Here is a 24,633-nt window from a genome sequence, read left to right on the forward strand (position 1 = left end):
TACTTAATAGGTAAGATAGAAAGATAAGTCTACAAATTTTTTATAGCAGTTTTAAAAGAAAATCAGAGGAAGAAATGACCATAATTCATTATTTACAAATAATTTTTGAATAAAATATCTGTACATAAATTAGGAATCAAAAAATAAAACAAAAAACATAACAAATTATTATTTATTCTTATAACGTTCCAATAACATGTTCATATACAATTTTAAATAAAATTTGTCAAATCTTGACATATTGAATGCATGCAAAAAAAAAATTAACATAATTTTCATATGAAATTGCGCTTAACATTTACTCTGGTGTTTTAATTTCCAATTCATAAGTGATAAAAAGGCTCTGTTTCTTATTTTTTTTAATTTACTATCATTAGGCTTGCATCATTAATTCTAACAGCTATCTCATCTACAATATTCCATTGACAGACAATAAATTATTTAGGTATACATATTATTAATATAATTATACTTCATAAAAAAAAAGATTAAAACACTTTAGTTAGTCAAGTGTATAAAAATAATCAAAAACATTTGTGATATACACCTATCTATGTATAATAATATATTATCTATGCAATAAATGAATTTGTTAGAAATAATGATATGTGGTTACTTTGTATACAATAAACTATATAACATGAAAAAATAACAATTAATGTTTAAATATCACATAATAGTTGTAGAAAATATTATCTAAATATTATTATTTATATTATAATTATAATATCTTGTGGTCCATATCAACGCACTATGTTTATAAAGTGACTGCGAGAAGCGGAAAGTGCTAGCGTTCTAACAACAGTTCTAAGATCTAATACAAAAAAAATCAATTCCTATTATATTACAATGGTAATAAATATATTACTTGGGTAATATATTACCGTGGTAATCTATATTGGTGTTTATGCTTATTTATAATTTGTTGTTGTTTATTGTATATTCACGTAAGGCGTTTAGAGGATGTGTGATGATTTTATTAAACATATTATTACTTAGGTAATATATTACTTGGTAATATTTGCACTTTCCAATTACCTTAAGTCATTATAGGCTGCCACATTTATCTTAGCGCCATACACATACCACCCGGTAATATATTACCATGGTAATCAAAACATATTTTCTAACACGGTGTTTAAGGCATACAGGATCTGTTAGCTAGCACGCTTGTCTCGTATTTATAGGTGTTATTCATTTAGTATGCAAGTACGCATAAGGGCGTCGCACACTGCGTACGGGTCGCAGTTGGACGCGGGCCGGCGGTCCTCGAGGTAGCCTTTGCCGTCTTCGGCGACCGCGCGAGGTATCCTGATACTGCTGCCGCGGCTTGCCACGCCTTTGTTAGAAAAAAAAAATAGAAAGTTAATTAATTATAATCGATGTATGCAGAACTTAACTTAACTCTGCTATAGAGAAGAGACGGGACGAGAGAGATCATTGCCACGAGACTCCATCCCACAACAGCGGAAAAGTGCATATAATTTTATAATACAAATAAAGTAACGAAATTTAGTAACAATTTTGAAAAATTTGAAGTATATATAATAAAATATAAGTTACCAGCGCTAAAATCGTTAATACTGGCGGTCTCGTGCAGGCCGGTCAGCCGCCGCTCGTTGTCCTTGCCGCCGCGCGGGTCGTACACCTTTATGTGCTTCATGTGCACTTTGGACAACTTGTCGATTGCTTTCTCGATTTCACTATAGAGGGAACAAAATTTGTGATATTACATAAAATTTGTGATAGGCAGTGACAATCATCGATATGTCGTATTGTGGCAGAGCGCCGGAAGGGAGAAAAAGAAAATGTTTTTCTTCGAATTGCGGTCGAATCCACACCACTGCGCCACGGTGACATGAGAATATATATATGTCCATTATGTTTTTCTTTCAAATCTAACTATAGTCACTAAATCTATCTATTTATAAACTGAATTTTACTGACAAAATATCATAGTACAAAAAATAAATATATATACTAATTAAAAATAAACTATATCTATTAACTACAAAATAATAAAAAAAAACAATTTGACGAAACAGAAGGTTATTCTTACAAAAGCAACCAGAACATTCAAAAACTTGTATATAAAAACTTTGACCCATTTAAGAGAAGCGATAACGTTACATTGACGTAAATGGTAATCACCGATTGTGAACTCGTTCGATGTTCGAGGCGACGTAACCGATAACAGTTGACAATTATAATATATTGAAGAATAATTCTTTCAGTTTCACGCTGTATCCGACAGAGAGAGTCTTGTGTTAGGACACTCCGCTTTCCACTTTCCGCTGAATTCTGCACACCGCGCTTTACCCCGACGACACCAGAGCGAAGAAATGAAAATATTAAATATTTCACTTCCTCGAGTGGGAATCGAACCCATGCAAAACAATAGTATAAAACACTAAAAATGCAAACACTATTTTTAGTAGACAGAACAAACCTACACAAGGTTGTCTACTTTTGTACCATTTTGAGATAAATGAATTTTCCATCTTTGCACTTACATATTAAGAGATACTTTGGTAATACTATATATATTACCTTGACTTGATAATATATATTATTATAATTAAGACATTTGCATGTTTATCTCGTAGGTCTTACAAGAAATAAGGTAAAAGAAAGAAAATACATGGTCAACCAGTAATGACTTGAATGACATATTCAAGTCAAGCAGTTAATTGCTTTTATTATGTACATAGAGACCGTCGTGGCGCAGCGGCGTGTTTGCGGCAGGGCTGTGACTGCAACGCGACGATGGGTTCGATCCCCACTCGAGGAAGTGAAATATTTATTTACGTTTATATTTCCATATCTCCGCACTGGTGTCGAGGCAAAACGCGGCGTTGAGTTCTGCCACTCAACACTTAATGCCTCCAGAATTCGGCAGAAAGTAGGGAACGGAGTGTCTTAACACTAGGTTCCCTCCCTCTGCCTACCCTGCTGTATGCGGGATACAGCGTTATTTTAAGCGTTAAGTTCCGTTACTATAACTAACTTGTAAGTGCGGCTATGGACCGCATGGTCAAATGGAAATAAATAGACATAAAGTGCCTGAGGTAGCTCTGTCTGTAGAGAGTGAGTTACATCGAAACGCAACGTGGTTTTATTTCACTATCGATTACATTTTTTTTTCATTTCAAATCAATAGTTCTTGAGATCAGAACGTTCAATCAAACCAACTCTACTGTTGTATATAAATAATAATGAATAATATAAATCAATACTCACAAAATACCGTTATCCTCTCTCATTTTCTTAGTCGAGAAGTTAGTATGGGCACCAGATCCGTTCCAGCCTTGCACCGGCTTGGGGTCGAAGGACACTATGACTCCGTACTCCTCGGCCAGTCTATGTAATATATATCTCGCCATCCAGAGGTCGTCTGCGGCGGACACGCCTATTGAAGGTCCCACTTGGAACTCCCATTGGGAAGGCATCACTTCAGCGTTGGTACCAGCTATCGGGACACCAGCGTAGAGACAGCATCTGGACGAAATTTGACCATTGTGAGCAAAGAAAAAAAAGCAGTTTCACAGATTTTTCCGCAGAGCAGAAGTAGAGGGACCCTAACCCACCTCAATTATTTGAAACATTGCGTGTCGAGTGACGGAACTTAACGCCACATAACCAAAAGAGGTTTTTCAATTGTTATAATATTAATACCTCTTTTTAAGAAAATCGTCAAGAATTGAATCTATGTCAAAGGAAGCTCTGATATGTTTCACAAGTACTTATATATAACTAATAAATAAGTATAATTTTCTTGTTTAAACTATATTTTCATATAATTTCAACTATTATTTCTTAGTAATATAATATAATAATTATCAATATACCTTCTATTTATATAAACTAAATTAACATAAAAGAATACTAATTTAATTTCACATTTTAAATTCATAAACATATTTTATGCAAACCGGTCATTTTGAATGCCAAAAATGCGGAAGTACCAAGACTTACATAGGTGTTGAATAAAATTATGGTGTTTAATAGTCTAGATATCTAACTTCCGGTAGATAAGTTCCTGTTAATTTATTTGCTAGATCTCCTTGAGCTATTTTTAAAGAGTTTATAATATATTTTGACCAGCAGCTATGCTTATTAATTTGACAAAAATATAAGACATTTCAATTCAATAAAAATATTTTTTTTTTTCAGCTTCACGCTGCATCCCGCATGTAGCTGAGTAGGCTGAGGGATCCTAGTGTTAGGACCCCCTTATACCCACATCTTGCGGAAAGGCATTGCGGGTTGAGTGGCGGCACTTAACTCAATAAAAATATTTAATTTATTATACTTAATAATATATAAAAAATATGTTATAATTCTTATAATTGATGTATTATAAATGTAAACTACTGAACGGATATATGAAACTTTACAGTACCTTATACATGAGAATAACACATAGCTACAACTTATATGAAGATAATCTACATAAATCCATTTCAACAATTAACAATTAATTTAGTAATGAAATTAATCAATATTTACTTGTAATGGGCTTCAACAAGATCTCTGGCAAACACTTTGTTGGCGCCCACACCGCAGTAGTAGGGGCCCTGTGGTGGGGGACAGCCGCCGGGGGGCCAGCCGAAGGGTCGCAGGTCCGAATCCAAGAGAATGTATTCCTGTTCAATACCGAACCAGGGCTCGTCCTCCTTGCAGTTATCATACGCTTCCTCGCATTTCACGCGATGATTGCTCTCTGGAATTATATTTAACTTATTAGATTCCATTAAAAAAAGGAAGATATTTGATACGTAATTATGTTTCTTTAACATCGGCCTAAATATTTTTTATAGGGTGAACAGAGGGAACCTAATGTTAAGATTTTCCACTAACACCTATTTTCTAGAGGCATTGCGTGTTGAGTGACAGAACTCAACATCGCGCTTTGCCTGGACACCAGAGCGAAGACATAGAAATACAAACGTAAATAAATATTTAACTTCCTCGAGTGGGGATTGAACCCACAACCGTCGCGTTACAGTCACACCCTTGTGCCGCTGCGCGCACGACGGTCTCGATAAAAGATATTTACAATTTTTTTATTTTCGATATTTTACCTAGGAACCGTCGATTGTATTAAGCAATAATAAATTACCTGTAGGCTGATGGTTGTGCTTGAAGGTATCGCACATGACCAGAATGTGGTTGCCGCGACGGAAGGGGTCCTTGTATATGGCGCGAGGTATCAGATATGTATCAGAGTTGTTGCCCTCAGCCTGGCCTGTCGAGCTGCCGTCGAAATTCCACTCGGGCAAATCTAGAAGAAAACATAATAATTAGTCAGTAATTTTATTATTTATTTACCTTACCTTTGAGTATATATTACACAGACAATGAACGAATTGCCAAAAACCGGACCAATTTTATTTTTTTATTTTTGAAGTGTACTTGTCGTAAATCTTTTCGTTCTTAACTCTCATTTTCTTTTCATAAAAAGCATAGTGTTAAATCTCTATATAATTTCGAATAAATAGAGTAACATAGTAGCGTTCATTTAATTCTAATATGTATTAGTAGCTTACTATGCTATAGCATAGTAAATAATACCGTTTATTTATATACACTGTGTATTACTAAACTAAGCCTACTTAACTAAAACAATATTTTACCTCTGCCACAAAGATAGAACGAGACGCGAGTACCTACCTATATATAAACAATAAGTCCTAGTGTTGAGTGGCAAAATTCAACGCCGCATTTAGCCTTGTTACGAAAATAAGAAAATGAAAATGCTAATAAATAATAATTCATTCCCCTGGATCGCAACCAACCCTCAATTGCCGCGTGTAGTTACGCTTCTGCCACTGAACCACGACCGCCAATTATTGCTATATTTTATATTTACTTATCTACATATATTTACTGTAATGGTAGATACGCCTACGAGCGGATAGGATGACCGTATATGCATTAATCATCAAATACGCGGTGTTAGTTACAATGCAGGTTCAATGCCCGCACAAAAAATAACCCAAACATAACATAAAATAATAAAAATATTATAATTATAAAAAAGTGAACAATCTTTTTTAACCTTTGTTTCCCTTCAGTCGTTCGTAAATAGAACATTGAAACGAGATTAGAAATTTAACGAAGCCTCGTAGCGCAGCGGTACAAGGTGTGACTGTAACGTGACAGGTTGTGAGTTCGATTCCCTTTTGAGGAAATGAAAAGTTTTTATTTGCATTTCTTCGCTCTAGTGTTGAGGTTATAGTTGTTTTTGTTTTCAGCTTCAAGCTATATCCCGCACACAGCATGATAGGCAGAGGGATGCTAATGTAAAGACACTCCGTTCCCCATTTTCCACCGAATTCTGGAAGGATTGCGTGTTAAGTGGTGGAACTCAACGCCGGACTTTCACCTTGTTGCCAGAGCTAAGAAATGAAAATATTAATAAACAACGACTCATTCCCAAGAATCAGGATAAACCCACAACCCCTTGGGCCCCTGCGCCACGATGGTCGCTACGGAAAAAAACAAAGCTTCATAATATTATATACAAATTTGATTTACAATTTCTTTAGATAATCAATAGTTGGAATGTAAGTGCGCGCCAAACCGAATAATATTGTAAACGTAAATGCAATACATATGTAATATTCTAAGAAGAAGCGGAAAACTACTTCGTACAGCCATATATTCGTATAACTGATTGCAAAGTATTTTATTACCGTTGCACAGATAATAAATAGTAAACAATGTTATTTTTTAAATTATGTTTTGACTAAGGTTATAAAATATACATCTAAGTCAAAATATTTACAGTTCTTTTTAAAAAAAAAACAATAAGTACTTTGTGATAATTTACGAATTATACGAATAAACAAAAATATATTAACAAAACTAAGAAAAAAAATAATAACTAATTAATCAATATTTAATTAGCAAAAAGCTACCATTAGCGCTAGTATATACGTACAAAAGTGTAGATACAGCTAGCTACATTTGTACGACTGCTGGGGAGTATATTAGAAGGAAACCTTTTAAGTTTTCATCAAAGCTATTCCCGTCGATGTTCCTCTTGCATTGTACATCAAACGCACGTTCCAGATCCTTCGGGAAAACGTATGGGAACGTGAAATTCCCCTCGTATGCACCGTGTAAAGAGTTCCTAAGATTTTGATTGTATTCGTCGTTTATCTTTTCTATGAGCTGTGTTAGTTTATCTATAATTTAGATGTATGGTTAGGGTACTGTATCCCAATGGTTCAAAATATTTAATTTAGAGAAATTGAGAGAGAGAAGACTAGAGAGTCTATATTGGTTTCCAAGAGGCGCGGGTTCAAATACCGTTATGTTAAGTTTTTAACAGTACGTTTATCTCCTAAGTGTGATATAACACTTAAAAATGTAAATAATATTCTCTAGCCTAGTTGATGGTGATTGCAGTCACGGTCACCATTTCTACTCAAGTTCGTTAATACTACGTTAATGCCGAAGACGACTTACATAGCCAATTTTGTCAGATGACTTTTAAAAGTTTATATTTAATGGCGCAAGACTGACAAAGTCTTCAGTTCATCACTCTCGAGGTCTAGTCTACTTAGGCTAAGTGCTACAAGTTCGTTCAACCGGCAACCAAAGTCAAAAATAAACGAACTAAATACTATCATTCAATTGAATTTAACATACAAAAAGAACCGTAATTCCACCAAGAATTAGTATAATATATTAATTAACATGAAAACAATAGTAAAAATCACAATACAATACAATGTCGGTCACACGGGCATTCCTCACACTTGCATCTAAATGTTAACATCGTATCTACAATACGAGTACAATACTTACAACATTATATACATATAGGTATTCGTTGTTTACGAATAAACGTTTGAGGCCGCGAAATTACGCGAATAACGCTAATTACTCTGTTTAATGCGGATGTATTAAAATACACCCTGTATTATATTTCATGGTAGTTAGCTACATATATCTATCTATCTATATAATTAGTTAGTTAAATGATAAGTGGTATACGACTGGGGGTGACGGGTTAGTGGCAATTTAACTGCCATCATTGACTTTAGTATAACAATTAATTATTTTTATGCTTTCTTGCTTTATTATATTTAAATATGACTATTTTAGTACTGTTATGCAGCATAATAACTTTTTTGTTTTAGTATTATTTCAGGGGTTAATATTGGCGTATCTACATTTTCTAAATTTTACATGAGAGCATAACATTACCGGCTTATTAATAGAGGTAGTATTTGATTGGCGATAAAAATATATATTGATATATTGCTCTACTATTAGAGCTTTAAAAACAATAATAATTGTTTATTTGCATAATCTTACAAAAACTGATTACCTATATCTATATTTTTTGTAGATACGTTCATTTGGTTATTATACCGCGATTTTTGTATTACTATTAAGATTTTGTTTTAATTTGAATGCATATGAAAAAAAAAGGTCTTTGAAATTGTTTCAGGTAATCAAATTTTACGTCGCGACAACTAAATGTGACAAACAGACAAATGATATATAATCTAATATATAAATATGAAAAATGGTCAAAATAATGGTCAATCATCATAATTTTTCATTTAAATGACTTGATTCGATAACATTACAGCCAGTGAGCAACCGGTGTGTAATCAAATTGCAGTATTTGCGCAGTTAAAGAGTTAATAGACAAGCGCACTACATGATAAACACAATGGAAATATTTACAATGGAAATAAATATAAACAAGTTATTTATTTTGTTTTTGTTATTATTATGTTAGGTTGATTTGAGTATTTTTTTGGTAAATTATTGGAAATGGCGACTTAAGGGGAAGAATGTTACTAATAAATCGTAAATCAATTAATTATGTTCTTTGACATCTATTTTTATTGTGATTCCATCTTTTCTATATATTTTAGAAAGGAACTGTCATTTAACCTGAAAGTCTCAATCAGTAATTGCACACGCCTTTAGGCTCTAGATATTATCTTTAATGCACAATCATATATCTGCACTCCAAAGCAAGAAGGAAAACAGTCGAACACCTATATTGAGTACCAAATTCTAAGTTACTAACCCATTAATTATATGCAATTATTTTTATGCCATCATTAGTCAGTATGTACACATAGTAAAAAGACTTAGAAAAATAGGCATTTTGTAGAATACCTAGTTCAAAATCGAATAAATAGCTGAAAAAATGGAATTGAATTGGAATTTAAAAAATATAGAAAATAGTAAAATTTACCTTTAGGTTTCTTGGGAATGAAGGTCAGAGTGCGGTCCTTGCATCTCAAGTGTTCGCCAGTGCCGTCTATCCATACGTAAGTGGCCTGGATGCGGTCTACGGGCAAGGGTAGGTCGTTGTACCGACCCAACAGTGTCTTGGATAATACTGCGTTTGGAGAATTTGTCAGGACTGGCCCTGACAGAATCTTTGGATTATCTGTAAAACAATTATTGATTTCAAATGTTTGTTTTTTTATTGTTATTATTGTTAAATCTGTAGCTATATGTTGGACTTTGCCTATTAAAGCTACGACAATTAAGTTTTTATTAAAATCATTTTCTTTTAATTTTGACTTTGTATTTGATAATGCAGTTAAAAGTTTACTTTTATAAAAGTTACTATTTTTAAAAAATCAACCAACTAACCTCTACGTCGATCGATGATATTACTTGTCATTGTCATGATGACATTATAAAAATTATAGGAATAAATCAAAATATATTTACATCAATAATAGTTTTATCTTTTGTTGTGTCCCGTTTGAAACGTGAATCATGATATCGAGAATATAAATGAAGCCGGGAAATAAATACCTACTTATTTTAATATGATGTTACTGCGAATTTTTATAATTAAAAATAAATCTATAACTATAAAATGTCATAAAAGATTAAACTTACGAATTTTGACAAGTAAACAATACATGAATGAATATTTCGATTTTTGTTATTTTGACAATTACAAATTAAAATATACTAAATGAACGAATGAACAAGTACAACAGGTAAAAAATAAAGAACGAATGATATGTTTGTCAAGCACTTACCTTCTATTTTCACGAGGCCTGAGTCAGCCATTTTGTTGATTTTTAATTAACCTGAAACAAGCAAACGCAATTATGAGAAAACGAAAATAAGTAAAAGAAAAAAACTATATGTTATAGAAAATAGATTAACTCTTTAAAAAAAGCTATGAATTCGCATGCAACATACTAATGTATATTAAAAATGGAAAACACATTTGGAAATGGTTTTAAAAATTTAATAAAAAATATTTAGATCTATACGAAAACCATCTTAAATTCAAAATAGTAAAATATAATACGATAGATAAGTACTAAAAGCGTTTCCTTGACATTTGCGAATGAACTATAAATAACAAAATAACTATACGGATTGAGTATAATATAATAACTATTTAAAATATTCTACTTTTGTATATCTGTTTACAATTTGATAATTTTTAAGGCCGACATTTTTTTACTACTTTAATAAAAAAGCAAGCTGTTTTAATTCCTGAAGTAGGTGTGGAAGTAGTTCATCTCGATAGTGTTATTGCCATTGCCGCTATACTTTATGTATTTCTCTTAATTTGCGTAGTTGTATAAAGAGGTAGAAATCCGTGAATAAGACATTTTCGTTGTTAGCTTTACGCATATAACAGATTAGGCACGGGGAATCTATTATCAATACGCACGATTCACCACTTTCTTCCTCAATTTGAGACAAAAGGTTGGCGAAACTTTACAAAATTTTCAAATCAAATTAAATCAGCTTCATGCTGTGTTGTTGGCAGAGGAACCTAGTGTTAAGGCACTCCGTTCTCCATTTTCTGCCGAATTCTGGAAGCTTTGCGTGTTGAGTGGCAGAACTCAACGCCTCGACACCAGAGCGAAGAAATGCAAATATAAACGTAAATAGATATTTCACTTCCTCGAGTGGGAATCGAATCCTGTATTTTATTTGTATATCCTATTAAAAAAACTGAATAGCTACTCAGCTGTTTAGAACGTGCCTATAATAAACTTTAGCCTTGGCTAAAGAAATAGGTTTTACATTCAATATTGTATTTACGTATTACTTTTGCGTTTTAATATTATTAATGATCTATTGAATATATTAAATTATCTATAAACGCATGGATTCAAGGTTTCTTTTGATTTTGTAAAAAAATATGTGACAAAACAATAAAATATATAAGACAATTCTACAAACGTCCATAGAAAACAACTTCATGAACCATAGGTGTAAAAAATGGAAAAGAAGGAATATTAATTATTATTTTAACGGAGAATCTATTATTTAATTAAAACAGAGTATCTCTAATCACGTTCACGGGCGTCACGGCCAGGTGAGCACTGTGGTAGGTCTAGACATTGCATAGACAAAAAAAAGTAAACAAACTAATTTTTTTTAAAAATTAAAACATTACATATTCCATGTTCCGTGAATAACGATTTCACACTACTTTCTCTAGCGTAAGAGATGATTAACACTCTTTAGTATAATACGTTGATAGATTACACTCTAGACACTTGTAAATAAACTGGGCCCTTGACACAACCCACAATGCACAGGACGCGAGGGTTTGGCTTTGGGCCAACTGGTGTAAAAGCTGGCACCTCACACTCGACCGGAAAGTTTACTATGTTACAATGAAAATTAAAATTAGCGCCAACATCGAAATTTACTTTTAATAGAAATTGACGGACTATGTTCTATGAATAAATTTAATATTTTATTTAGATTATATATTTTAAACATAATGAAAAATAAAGTTAAAATTAATTATTCTTCATATTGTTTTTAGCTTCACCCTGTTTCCCGCCTGTAGCGCAATGACAGAAAACAGATAGTACCTAGTTAGTGTTGAGATATTCCGCTCTCCACTTCCCGTTCGAATTGAAACATTGCAGCACATATAATTTCCCATTCTATTTATAATCACAGGAAACCCCCAAAGATTTAACGGTTAATTACCACTCGGCATAACAAAGCAGCGTGCCAATGAGACTTAGCAGGTCATTATGTCATTGTAAATTAGCTAACACGTCGCGTCGTATCAATGCCAAGAACATCAATAACATTAGTAGAACGTGTCATTGTCATTGACGCGGCGGTTGTGGGTTCGATCCCCACTCGAGAAAGTGAAATATTTATTTACGTTTATATTTCCATTTCTTCGCTCTGGTAACAACGCAAAGCGCGGCGTTAAGTTCTGCCACTCAACACGCAATGCCTCCAGAATTCGGCAGAAAGTGGGGAACGGAGTGTCTTAACACTAGGTTCCTTTTTCCCTAGTTTGGATTTCGATTTTCTTGTAGGTTCGATTCTCAGCCAAGAATTTTTTTTGGGAGGAACGTCTGGTGTTAATACTAGATTCCTTTCTGTCACATGATTATATGAGCTAAAACTTTTATTTTGTTGGTTCCCCATTCCAATTATACCTTGTTGATTTTTGTTCGACATTCATCAAGAAATATGTTTTAAATGAAAGGAAAGTTAAGGCCGTACTCTATGACTTATTTATTTTTATTTATGATAAATATATTAAATCAAAACATTCGTTAGGTAAGTATATTAATAATTAAAAATCAATACTAATTTTAATCTATTTACTATAAAAACTATCTATAAAACTTGAAAAGAAAGCATTTTCATATAATTCCAACATTCAAACGTGAATTTGGTACAGACTATAAATATAAATAAATATCCACAGATGAATAATTCAATATTCTTGTTGCTCCGGAAATAGAAACGGATATCAACGATCTATCGATACTTGACCTAATAAATATCCTAAAGTCTAAACCATTATAGATGAAAATAAGAAGAAAAATGGTAAATAATATTTACGAGTTAGGTTTTTATGTCTCATTTTAATCAATCTACCTTTTTAACACCTCGCTATCCTTTTATGATATCGACATATGAATAAGGAAATTGTAAACGCGACCGTTGTGGGTTCGATTCCCACTCAGGGGACAGGAAACGAGTAAACCGTTTATATTAATATGAAAACTAGCCCAAAAAGAGATGGCAGAAAAAGCGTCGAGCTCTCTTTATGGCGGAGCTTAACACCGTGACAAGTTAAACATTAAGTGCCAATCGACAATTACTTTATCAACTATATTTTTTCATAAACTGTGTAAAGTTGATTTTAAACATTTATTCAAAGTATATAATTTATTCAAATATCCCGCAATAACCTAAGTAATGTTGTTCAAGCAACCAAGCTTCTACGGCAACTTTAATGTATTTCAATACAATTTACTTAATTAATAGATGCGTCCCCCCTCAAACAAGTACTGTAGTTACGTACGGACGGATAGCTAATATAATTATTCTATACTATAGTATACCAATGTGTAATTATTTATCAACTGTTATAATATTTAAGAATGTGAAATAAGACAATCCTTATTAAAAAAATGTTTTAATATATGTTTTTTTAAATAACAAATTAATTAATTAATATATTTATTTAAAAAGGCGAAAAAAATAAAAATTAATATTTTAAAACAACGCAAGAGCAGAACTGAAAATTATATCTATCTACTAATTATATTATTGATTTTCATTTGTCTTCTTTACTAGAATGACTCAATGAAAACAATAAATTCCTCCAAATGAGAAAAGAACCTATAACCGCCGCGTTTAATCACTGCGCCACAACGGATTTAGTGAATATGACATGACCTTAGAGCATCTCGAGACATGCAATTTTCCAGTGCTGGATCAACAGAATAACGTTGCTAATATTAAATATTAAATATAGACTACGACTTTGAAAGACGACGAGATTGAAATTTGGATAAATTATTATTTTATTTACAATATTTTTATATTTGTCATTTTTGGCTTAGGTATTCCTATTTATAAGTATGTTTACTTTTATTATACAGGGTGGAAGAGGCAGCGCTTCTTTTACTGAAACTGCATATAGGGTAAAATATTTCAAACCCAGAATTAAAAAAAATAATCAAGGTACCTCAACGGTTTGGACGTAGGATTTTTTTTTCATTTCACGATTTTTATCCATACCTGTATGTCGTGTGACGCACACATACGTATGCGACGTTGCCGCTTTGACAGGTAAGTGTGTGCGTGCCTATGTTATACTTTACAAATGGCGTTTTATTTTGAAACGATAATTTTATTATTTATTTTGTTTGAAAAAAAAACTTTTTCATTTTTGAGAATTATTTTTTTTCCGAATTATATTAGGCTTTTATAGAGTAGTTAAAACTGTGGTTTCATTTAAAGTGGCGCTGACAATTCCACCCTGTATAATTAGAACAATGACATAACAATTTTTCAAACTTGTTTACAAATAACAACCTACCTATATAATATCTTACCTGTATTATAGAGGTAGAGCCCCGTATTATACATATTTAATGAGACATGATAATAAGACGCAATCGTTTGTACATAATTGAGTAAAGGCTTAATTTTCCAGTTAAATTATTATTATATTGACTAGTTTTATAATAATTAAAATACAAATTCAATTTAGAAAATAATAATCTATTTAGAATTGCATAATATTCTAATGGTATTGAAAAACCCTTTCTATTTTATTGGTTCGTACGTAATTCTACATACATATATAATGGCTTCGATGTAATCAAATTGGAATTTTGCTGCTGCAGTCATATATTTTTCTATTGATGTTTTAAAAATTATTATGAATGAGTAATTCTATGAAATTCGTAGAAGAGTCAAAAGTCTTGAATTTCATTTCCACTTGAGATATATTTTATAGCTTCACGCTGTATCCCGCATGTAGCAGAGTAGGTAGAGGCAGCCTAGTGTAAAGACAGTCAACTGTTAATTTTCCGCTGAATTCCAGAGGCATTTCATGGAACTTAACGCCGTGCTTTAAACTGTATCAGTACATACTACATACATAGAAATTTAAAGTATATTACTATTTTACACTAACCTATGAAGTATTTAGTTTACAAAGAAAATACGACGTATTCACAACCTGTAATTTTCACTATACCCATTCTTGCTTTATAATATAAGTAGTAGTATTATTTGACGTGGCCTTATTTCTGGAGAACAGTATGACTTGGTAAGTTACAAGCGACCCTTGAAACGTGTGTAATTTGTGTTAACGACCCGAGGGTTGGAATAGAATAATATTTCTAGCACTTTCGGACGTAAAATGTACTATAGCTGCTATAGAATATAAAGACAAAGATAAATATTACGTAAGTTCATAATTTTATATAAATATTTTATCCAAATTTTAACATGCGGCTTCGCCCGATTGTTCAAATGGCAAGAACTAAAAGTGGTGTATAGGTACAAGATACAAATACAATTATTAAATTATCATATCAGGCCAATAGTTCCTAAGATTAGTGAAACAAACTCTTAAAATTTATAGTTAATAAGTGTTGTAACATATATGTTTTCACTTATTTTGCAGTGCATCTAAACTCTAAAATGGAAACGGAGACTGGAGTCACTAATAAGGAAATTTTTCCGCAATGCGGAAAGCTTATAATGGTAATAATATTTATACTTTTATGATGACAATTTAAAATAGATAAATAATATTTAATCATTTAGTAGCTATGTATACATTTTATAAGCAGGATTAGTAATATAATTTTATCGTAACAAATATATCCACATAATTGCTTCAATCGCTAAGTAGTGCCATTAAATTTTATCTTTTCTTTTAAATATAAATCTGATATAAGTAACTCTACAGACTTTCGGTCTGCACTCCTCTTTTCCACATTATTATGTGGAAAACTCCTCTTTTTAGAATTAGAAATTTAGAATTGTCGTACAAATTGTTAATATTTATTCTAAGATTAAAGCCGAGTGCAAAATAAGGTAACTTCCTTTTATTTAATCTTTACATTAATCACATTTCTCATGTATTATTTGTACTACCCGTCCTTGCAACTCTATTTCCGTAGAGTTTAATACTTAAAATAGAAAATCTTAATTTTTTCAGGTTCCCTACGGTATTTCCACAAATCTGGGGGGATCCAATTACTGCTCCCCTATATTCCCTAACCTATCTACATGCCAAATTTCAACTTTCCAAGACCTGTAAATTCATCCCGTGCATAGTCTGTCAGTCAATAAGTAATGAAAGAAGAATTATATATATACAGATAGGCAGTAAATTTATTCGTAGATATATATTTTAAAGCACACATCAATTACGTTTATTATAATTTTATCATATTTTCAATTTTATCTTCCACACGAGCTTGATTTAGCAATGCAGTGGTAACGTGATATGATAAACAGATAAACACTGATCAAAAGATGTTTTATCATAATTGATAATAAATATATTTTAATAACGGATATGGTGAGGGGGCGGAGGGAACCTTGTGTCAAGGCACCACTATTTTCACTTTCGGCAGAATTTTTAAGACATTGCGTGTTGAGTAGTAGAAAGATTTGTCTTATTATCAGAGCAAAGAAATGAAAATATTAAATATTTCATTACCCCGAGTTGGAATTGAAGCCAGTAACTCACAACTGACGCACCACCATGAACAAGATGCACCACTGCGTCACAACGGTCGCAAGGACAGACAGACGGTCTTGTATTTAAATATAAATATATTACAATTTATTTTCTGTTAAGATTATAGCTTACAAAATAAATAATAATATCTACTAGTGAATAATATACCTAGACATCAATTCAAATATTTATTTAATACTAAAAGCGTTATACATACATAAGGCTTGTTATCATTCACTCAACACAAACAATGTTTCGAAGTTTCAGTTCTAAATTTCAATGAGACCGTAGCAAATAAAAGTAGTGTGAAAATGAAAATGGTCATAAAGTCCATGCAAACGAGTCGTTGAGAGAACTAGAGAACGAGAGTTGCGGGCGACCACTAACACGACCACATATCTACCTAAATAATCCACTTAAGCATATATATTTTTTATAATATATACACTTAAATGGAAAATTATTTTGAAAAGACCTTTTCTTATAGTTATTTATTTTAAGACAGGCATTGTACGTCTTATTTTGAACAAGATTTATTTAAATTTGTTCATAGTTCATAAGGAAAATCGTAAAGCAAAATTATATTTCGTAAACATAAAAATAAGAACTCAGTCAAGGTGTGGATCTAATTATAAGTATGTTTGGTCGTAAAAAAGTGTATAAAGCTTGAACTAACTACCAGAGCGAAGAAATTAAATAAATATTTCATCTTTGAGTGGGGATCGAACCCACAACCAGTCGGTTTCACAGTCACATTTTGGGCTCCTGCGCCACGGCTGGCCTCAACTGGACTGGCCTGGGTATGTATAAGATATTTTGTATTATAAATACTAGTTTTGTACTATAATAATAGTTTTGTTATGGCTTTTAATTAAATATTTAAAATTACAAAACTATTTAATGTAAGAATATATTTATAAAATCCACGTTTAAATTGTCTAGAACTATTTTGATTGACCTCGCATTTGGTTCAAAATGTGACCTCTGCCAAAACGAAAGTAAAAAATACCGTATTTTCATACGTAACAAAAGATTTCGTAAAAAAATCTTCGAAACAATACATTTAATTTACTTTACAATTACGCGTGCGATGTATCTAATATTAGTTATTGTTTACAGTGTGCGTACATCTACATAATGTATCTATAACTGATAACGATTAGCGTTCGAGATTTCTTATCACGCACTTCCATCATTGGAACACTGCGTGGTTTGATAAGCATTTTGTTAAAAAAACATTTCTTTGATGCCAGTCGTGACAAACGTGTCACTGTAAATGCGAAAGGTTGTGGGTTCGATTCTACTCGAGGAAATGAAATATTTAATATTAGCATTTTCTACGCTCTGGTGTTAAGTTAAGTGTTCTCAATCAAGCACGGCGTTGAGCTTCGCCACTCAACACGTAATGCCTTCATAATTCGGTGGAATGTAAGCGAAGTGTCTTAACACATCATTTGATGAATTATCTCACTAACATTTCAAAACACAACAGTCAATATAATTACCAAAATTAGAGATTTTTTTGAAAATAGCTTGATATTGAATTAAATTTTGAACTATTTAAATCAGCTGTTCGCTATACATAGTAACTGTACCGGAGTTACATTTCATATATACACAGTTTTACTTGCGTCACGGCGAGTACTCACACACAAAGATGGAATCTGAGACGAGTCGGTCTTGACCTAAAGAAGAATAACTACAAACTACAGTAAAGTTGGTTTGCGCAAGCACATACTGACCAGGCAACCAGGCACCCGAAAGCCGTGCCCAAGACCGTATTCTCAAAACCTACGCAATATATGTACGATATAAATTACAATGTATTTTGACTTAATGTTAGATAAATCCACAGTAATAAAGATATCTTATCAATAAAACCTAATTAGGTCAATATATTTCAATAAAAATTAGACTTCAAGCTAATGTGGATTCCAGCGGATATATGTTATAATTTCTCCACGTGTAGACAGAGCGGATTGTGGGCGTTACGATTTGAATATATAAAGGTAATGTAAATGGAACCTCGCAACAAGAAATCTATTACAGATAATAATGCTAATTTTAAAGTAACGGTTTCCATATCAGAAGTTGCGTCAACCATCCAATATTGGGTCACGGTTCTGACGACCTGCGAGATAAGCCTAAACCGACTGGTTTACTAACTATATTGCCGCTTGTTTCGTTATATTTACATGTACTTTATCTACAGTTTGTTATTTTTATTTATTATGAGATAAAGAAGCGTACACTGCATATTCCTCAATTTTAAGTTAACTTTATATTGGTATATTATTTGGGTTAGGACGATGCGAGGTCGTTGCTAAGGTACTGTAGTCATCGACTTGTTTAGTTTTTTAGCACTAGGTTACCCGTTAAGTTCCGTATACTATTTTTTTTTGTAATTTCTAGTATATTACATATTATTATGTACAGGTGTTATAAATGTTAGCTTAAAATCGCAATATGTAGTCCGAAATTTATCTAAAAAATATGGCCTTAATTTAAATACATATATTGTTTTAGATTCATTCATTTTATTTCGATATAAAACGTAATGCGGGCCAATGATCGATGTTATCACTCAATTAAAATGATTCAACATATTGGAGGACGTTGGAGATAGCCTACTTTTTTATTACAAAGGGTTTGCCGAACAAGGATTATTCTTTATTTACAATTGATATAATTATAACCATCTAATAGATGTATGTGTTTTATAAAATAACAGAGTAAGCGAACAATAGGCCAAGGTCAGAAACGTATTGCGTATAAAAAAACAATAATTACTAATAAATATTTATATTTTTATGATAATATGAATATTATAATCAACTTCCTCAGAAGATGAGTTGTTTTAAGAGCGTATAGATCTATTCTTAGATATCTACATATATCTTATACACTAGGATCATTATATTTAATTATATTTGTATTTTAAATTGACCAAAGGTCGTTGACTGATAGAAGAACAATTAATATCTGCAACATGCGTATATAATCCTTATATTCGTATCTAGTATTCAAGATTATAAATTAAATCAATATTAATAGGCTAATTTAAAATTTTAGGTTTTTTTCCGCCAGCGAGAGACGGGTACAGCTGTGATGTATTCGCGCGAACTACATATATTTATAAATAGCATACGTACGGAAAGTTTACGGGAGATACATAACCCGCGAGTGAAGGTGCGTGACCGTTGATGATTCACGTCTGTTTTTATTTTTACGTTTTCATCCGTACGAGCTCTCACGCGGCGGCGCAGTGATTGTCGAACCTTTGTGTATTATTTACTAACAAATGCCTAAGGTTAAATATTCCTAAATTTACACCTTTATGAACCAATTCACGCTTAAATTGTTGCTAACGTAGAAATCACGTTTGCAGGTTCAAGTCTCAATCAGAGGACATTTTGTATTTAGAATAATGAAAGTTTTTCATTCTTCATCTTCTAAAAGAAATTGTGTCACGTAACCGTTAAGCTCTATCTGTCAATGCAAAATATCGGAATAATAGTCGAAGAGTGGAGAATAGAACAGTAGATGTCTATGAAAATACTCAAAATCAAAAATTAAAAAACATACATTTTTCATGTTAATGTTGACACGAACAACAATTATTATAAAATTTAATTCTATCAATAATAGATAATAATAACAGTATTCGTGTTATGTTCATATTTCCTTATATCTAAGTAGTTGCAGGTACAGTCCCATTGGAAAATTTATTGAAATGTTTAAAAATAAACTTACTGCGTTTGACCTTTAAATATGACGCCCTGTTCAGTGTTCACGCTCTCGCACCGTGATGTGTTGCGAGTTGCAAGCGTAGCTGGTGCGCGAGTTCAACGAAATTTCATACATAAATCTTATGACTTTAAAACAAAGATATCACGCTTATAATCTTAAATACAGAAACAAAGGATTTTTTTTCAAGTTCATCAAAAAGTGTAGGCGAAAATAAAATAAGAATATTTTCTAAATAGCGCCATTCGTTTTGTCCGAGCCAATTGGAATCAAACTTTACATTTGTTTACACTCCGTGTTATAGTACACCTTTTTCTAATATTTACTATATTTCAATGGCATCACAATGTACTAAATGGCGGTCTCCATAATGACACTGTTCAGGTGAACGGTCGTACCAACCTTCTCTGAACAAGTTATTGTGTAATTTTACTTTATACAAGTACAGAAGAGAACAGCATAATATTACACTAACTACAATTAAACGCTTAAAGTTAAGCTAATTTTGTTTCCGTAAGGAAACGTTACGACACAAAATTAATATGTTTAACAAATATTCATGATTCATTATCATTTGGTCTTTGTGTTTTTAAAGGTCATTTTTAAAGGATTATCAAATACATAAAAATTTTCAAATTACAACTTTTGGGTTTTAGATTGTCAAGCACGTCTTTAAATAATAATTAAAAATGTATAGTTATTAAATAACTGGTTTCAGTAATTCGTTTTTAATAGACTAAGCTTACCTTATGTTAATGACTTGAAAAATTACCTATTAATTAATATTGTTCGATGTAATTGTTACTCTAATTAATATTAAAATAGGTTATTTTAATTGTAGTATATATTTTCATTTCAAGGTCAATAATGTGAACGAGCTGGGAAATGGGTTTAGAGGGATTAAGTCGTAATGTATTAAGGGTTCATGTGAACTCAGCCGTGTTGGAATTACGAGAATTTAGAATTTACGTGCACGTAAAGATATGTTCAGAATATCGAGCGATATGAAAATAACCACCTATTTAGAGATTATTAGCTAACTACTTATATCATTTGAAATTAATACAATTTATATAAAAATAAATGATTTCTTGTTTCTAAATGAATGTTTACTAAATCATAATTGTAGTGACGCATTCTAAGTAACGAGGTCGTTTACTTGTGAATGCACGATAAATGCTTTAGTGTGTTATTGTTGGTGGGCTTGTGGTGGGATTCACTTTTTAAAACAAAAGATGCATCGGAAATTATTTCTTTGTTATGGATTTAACATCAAGCTTCACGCTGTTTCCCGCAAATAGTGTAGTTGGCAGAGGGAACCTGGTGTTAAGGCACATATACCTTATCTTACTGAATTAAAACAACTCTATTTTATAATGAAGTTACGTGAATGAAGTTACGTTAGTAATACGTTTCCATGGCAACAGTCGGGACTTAGTTTTAAAAACATCGATATTGTTATATTTATTTAATTGATAATTAGGACCCTCCAGCTCTTTCACTATCATACAGTCCGATTGGAATGAAAAAAAAAAACAAAACAATCGTGACCCCGACGTTGACAATCGACATGCAGTTCAGTTTACTTGAAATTAATATTGGATATTACCGACAAAGTCGTTCCTTTATAAATATATGAAAGATTAGTCAGCTGCAGTCTACTTATATGTAATAATTTTAGATGACTTCTAATAAATAATGTCGATCTGGAGTAATGGTTGGCTAAAGGATAATTAACAAAGAAAATAACGTTAATTTTTATCTCCGATTAAAGTTAGTATTAAATTGTTGGAATTGACGGAATATTTATATTTGTGAGTATTTCGTAGTGAGTAATAAACTTTAAGTATCTCATCCAATATTAAACGGTCAACTATCGATAGTTTGTATGTTTAAAAAGTTCGCTTAGCAAGTACTATGAAAGTTTGTATCGCGAGCATTTAATAGTACCGCGTATTTTGGCCGAGAGTGATGCAATTCGCAATGCAAGGGGCCTCGCCTGCGCCGGCCGCAGGGCCCGCGGGGCCTCCGAGGGGGCCTCACTGACACACAGTACAGTTAAAATAAAATATATACAGTACCTTGATAAAGTCCTCAAAGCCGCGCGTGTAACGATGCGGTCGAAACAGAATGTACACCGCCGACGCCGTTCAAAGATTGACTGGTGCTCCAACGGCGTGCTGGTGAATATATGCGCGCGCATCTCTTGCGCTTGCGTGGAGGGAGAACCGCGTACAGTCGACCACACTGCGGCGGTCCAACACCCATTCAGAAGCACTAGTGCGTTGCGACATCTAAGTAGACCACCGTACACCCATCAGCGACATCGGATGTCCCATACCATTAAATTGTTCTGACAAATTGGAGCAGGTAATGGTTCCCACTTCGGACGATTGGAGGTGATTGTTTGGGAAGTCCGCGGTCCCGCAGGGTGCCGGGCTCGGCCCGATACTGGCCAGTATGATACTCGAATAGTAAACAACTTTTGAAAGATGTATGTTTGCGTGGGAAATTTTCAATTTATCTGCATTGCCGGAAACTGCGCGGTGCAGGAAGCGCGGACCGTTGTTAAATAGTTCAAATTTGTTGTCGACAGTTTGATTAAGAAACAGGAGAAACTGGGACTCGTTGCGAAAAATGCGTTTAACTTATTTCGTTTTTATAAATTAATTGTATTTTCAGCTTTTCGCTGTATCCCGCACACAGCAGGGTTAAGGGAACCTAGTGTTACGACACTCCGTCCCCCACTTTCTGCCTAACTCTGGTATTTTCAGTTACAATATAATTATAAAGAGAACCTTAACACTTACGACTTACTTCACTTTGTTAGTCATTTCCTAGCCTCATTCATTAATTTAGTCTCAAGTTAGATCAAATTTATATCTTTTTTTAATTTATATATCTATTACATCGCGTAAGTGCGGTAGATCATTCTTGTATAAGTAATTTTAAATATCATATCGTAATATTCAAGTCCATAGTTGATTCTGAATTTCTCAGTATTTTCCTGTTATTTTTGCAAGTGTCATACCAATTATTTATTAATATTATCTTTTATTACTTTATAAATATACATATTCAATTATTATTACTATAGATATAAGTTTTTAACATATTTCGAAGTTCGGCCAAAGTTTTGGTAATTGGTCTGTTTTACTCAGAATACTCGTGCTTAATCAGGTTATACAGAGTGCCTTGTTGGGAACCTCTAATGCTCTATCAGAGTGAAAAGTTAAAAATGGGAATTAAAATTAGTAACTACGGTTAGTCACTTCTCTTTCAATATATTAATAAAAGATAAGTCCACCTTTGTGAACTAAATGTTTTTTATTGTTGTTGTTTTCTTATGTATATTTTGTGAAATAAATAATATTATATCTCTAAAGAATATTAAAAATACAGTAAGCGTATATTGTTACAATATAAGCGTATGCTATAGATGTCGAGTTACGCTACAATCTGTTACTATAAATACTTAAAATTCGCAATTGCTTATTATAAATTTTGTTTTTCTTTTTTTAATTTAGATCCAACGATTTTCAAAATTTAGTTACCTTAATTGAACAAAAACAATATTTATATTAACTACAAAAACAATTAAATAATTAGCAACAAATGTAATAGTTAAAGATTTCAGCGATATAAATTGTGTCCTACTATAAGTCCAGGCTGTTTCTTAAAAGACGCCGTGAGTAGTAAGTCCTTACTTGGAATTTTGAATATTAATCCATCAATAAGGAAGAATATAAATTAGAACAAATGTGGGGAAGTCGTGGCGCAGGAGCACCAGTGTCCGAGTGTAAACGCGTCGGTTGTGGATTTGATGCCCACTCGAAGAAATTAAATATTTCATATTTACTTTTTCTCGCCCCGGTTAAGACGCGTCGTTGAGTTCCGCCACCCAACACGCATTGCCTCGAAGATTCGGTAGGAAGTGGAGAATAGAGTATCTTAAGCGGGAAGTACTTCCTGGATGCAGCCTTCAGTTACAGAATGAGGTCGTTCTTATACATAGTATCGAATTTCCTAAATTTTGGTCTTGTGTGAATTGTAGAGGTTTTGTAAGTAAGTAAAATAAATTACACTAGTTTATTGATAACAAATCTGCATCAGAACCATTGAATTCATTTTAACCTCCGGCGCAAAAAGTGGTGTGTTATATATTTGACATGTCTCTATGTGTGGCTAACTATGGCACCGTAGGCTACTAAATGAATGAAAAAAATGGAATGTGATTTTTAATCGAAAGCCTGTTTTATGACAGTGGTGCTTAGCTCAGTAGTTTAAGAGATAAAAGCACTTTAACAAAAATAGTAATATTTTAAATATAGAGTTTAGAGACGAACTTAAAAATAAAATTTAGACTAGAGGAATCGCTT

The 24,633-nt window shown here is 32.5% G+C and overlaps 1 protein-coding gene across 1 annotated transcript; it reads right to left on the reverse strand.

The window, feature by feature from the left end:
• Positions 1-158: 158 nt before the first annotated feature.
• On the reverse strand, positions 159-22,429 carry LOC146527325 (glutamine synthetase 2 cytoplasmic-like). Its single transcript, XM_085206250.1, has 8 exons — positions 22,336-22,429; positions 10,041-10,091; positions 9,233-9,430; positions 5,123-5,284; positions 4,510-4,723; positions 3,241-3,498; positions 1,564-1,703; positions 159-1,339 (listed from the first exon to the last, which is right to left on the reverse strand). Exons 2-8 carry the CDS (start codon positions 10,069-10,071, stop codon positions 1,191-1,193), a joined length of 1,152 nt encoding a protein of 383 aa, XP_085062376.1. The 5' UTR covers positions 10,072-10,091; positions 22,336-22,429; the 3' UTR covers positions 159-1,190.
• Positions 22,430-24,633: the final 2,204 nt, after the last annotated feature.

This window comes from Heliconius melpomene, chromosome 21 (assembly GCF_056956725.1).
Source record: "Heliconius melpomene rosina isolate 202511_hmr_F chromosome 21, ASM5695672v1, whole genome shotgun sequence".
NCBI lineage: Eukaryota > Metazoa > Arthropoda > Insecta > Lepidoptera > Nymphalidae > Heliconius > Heliconius melpomene.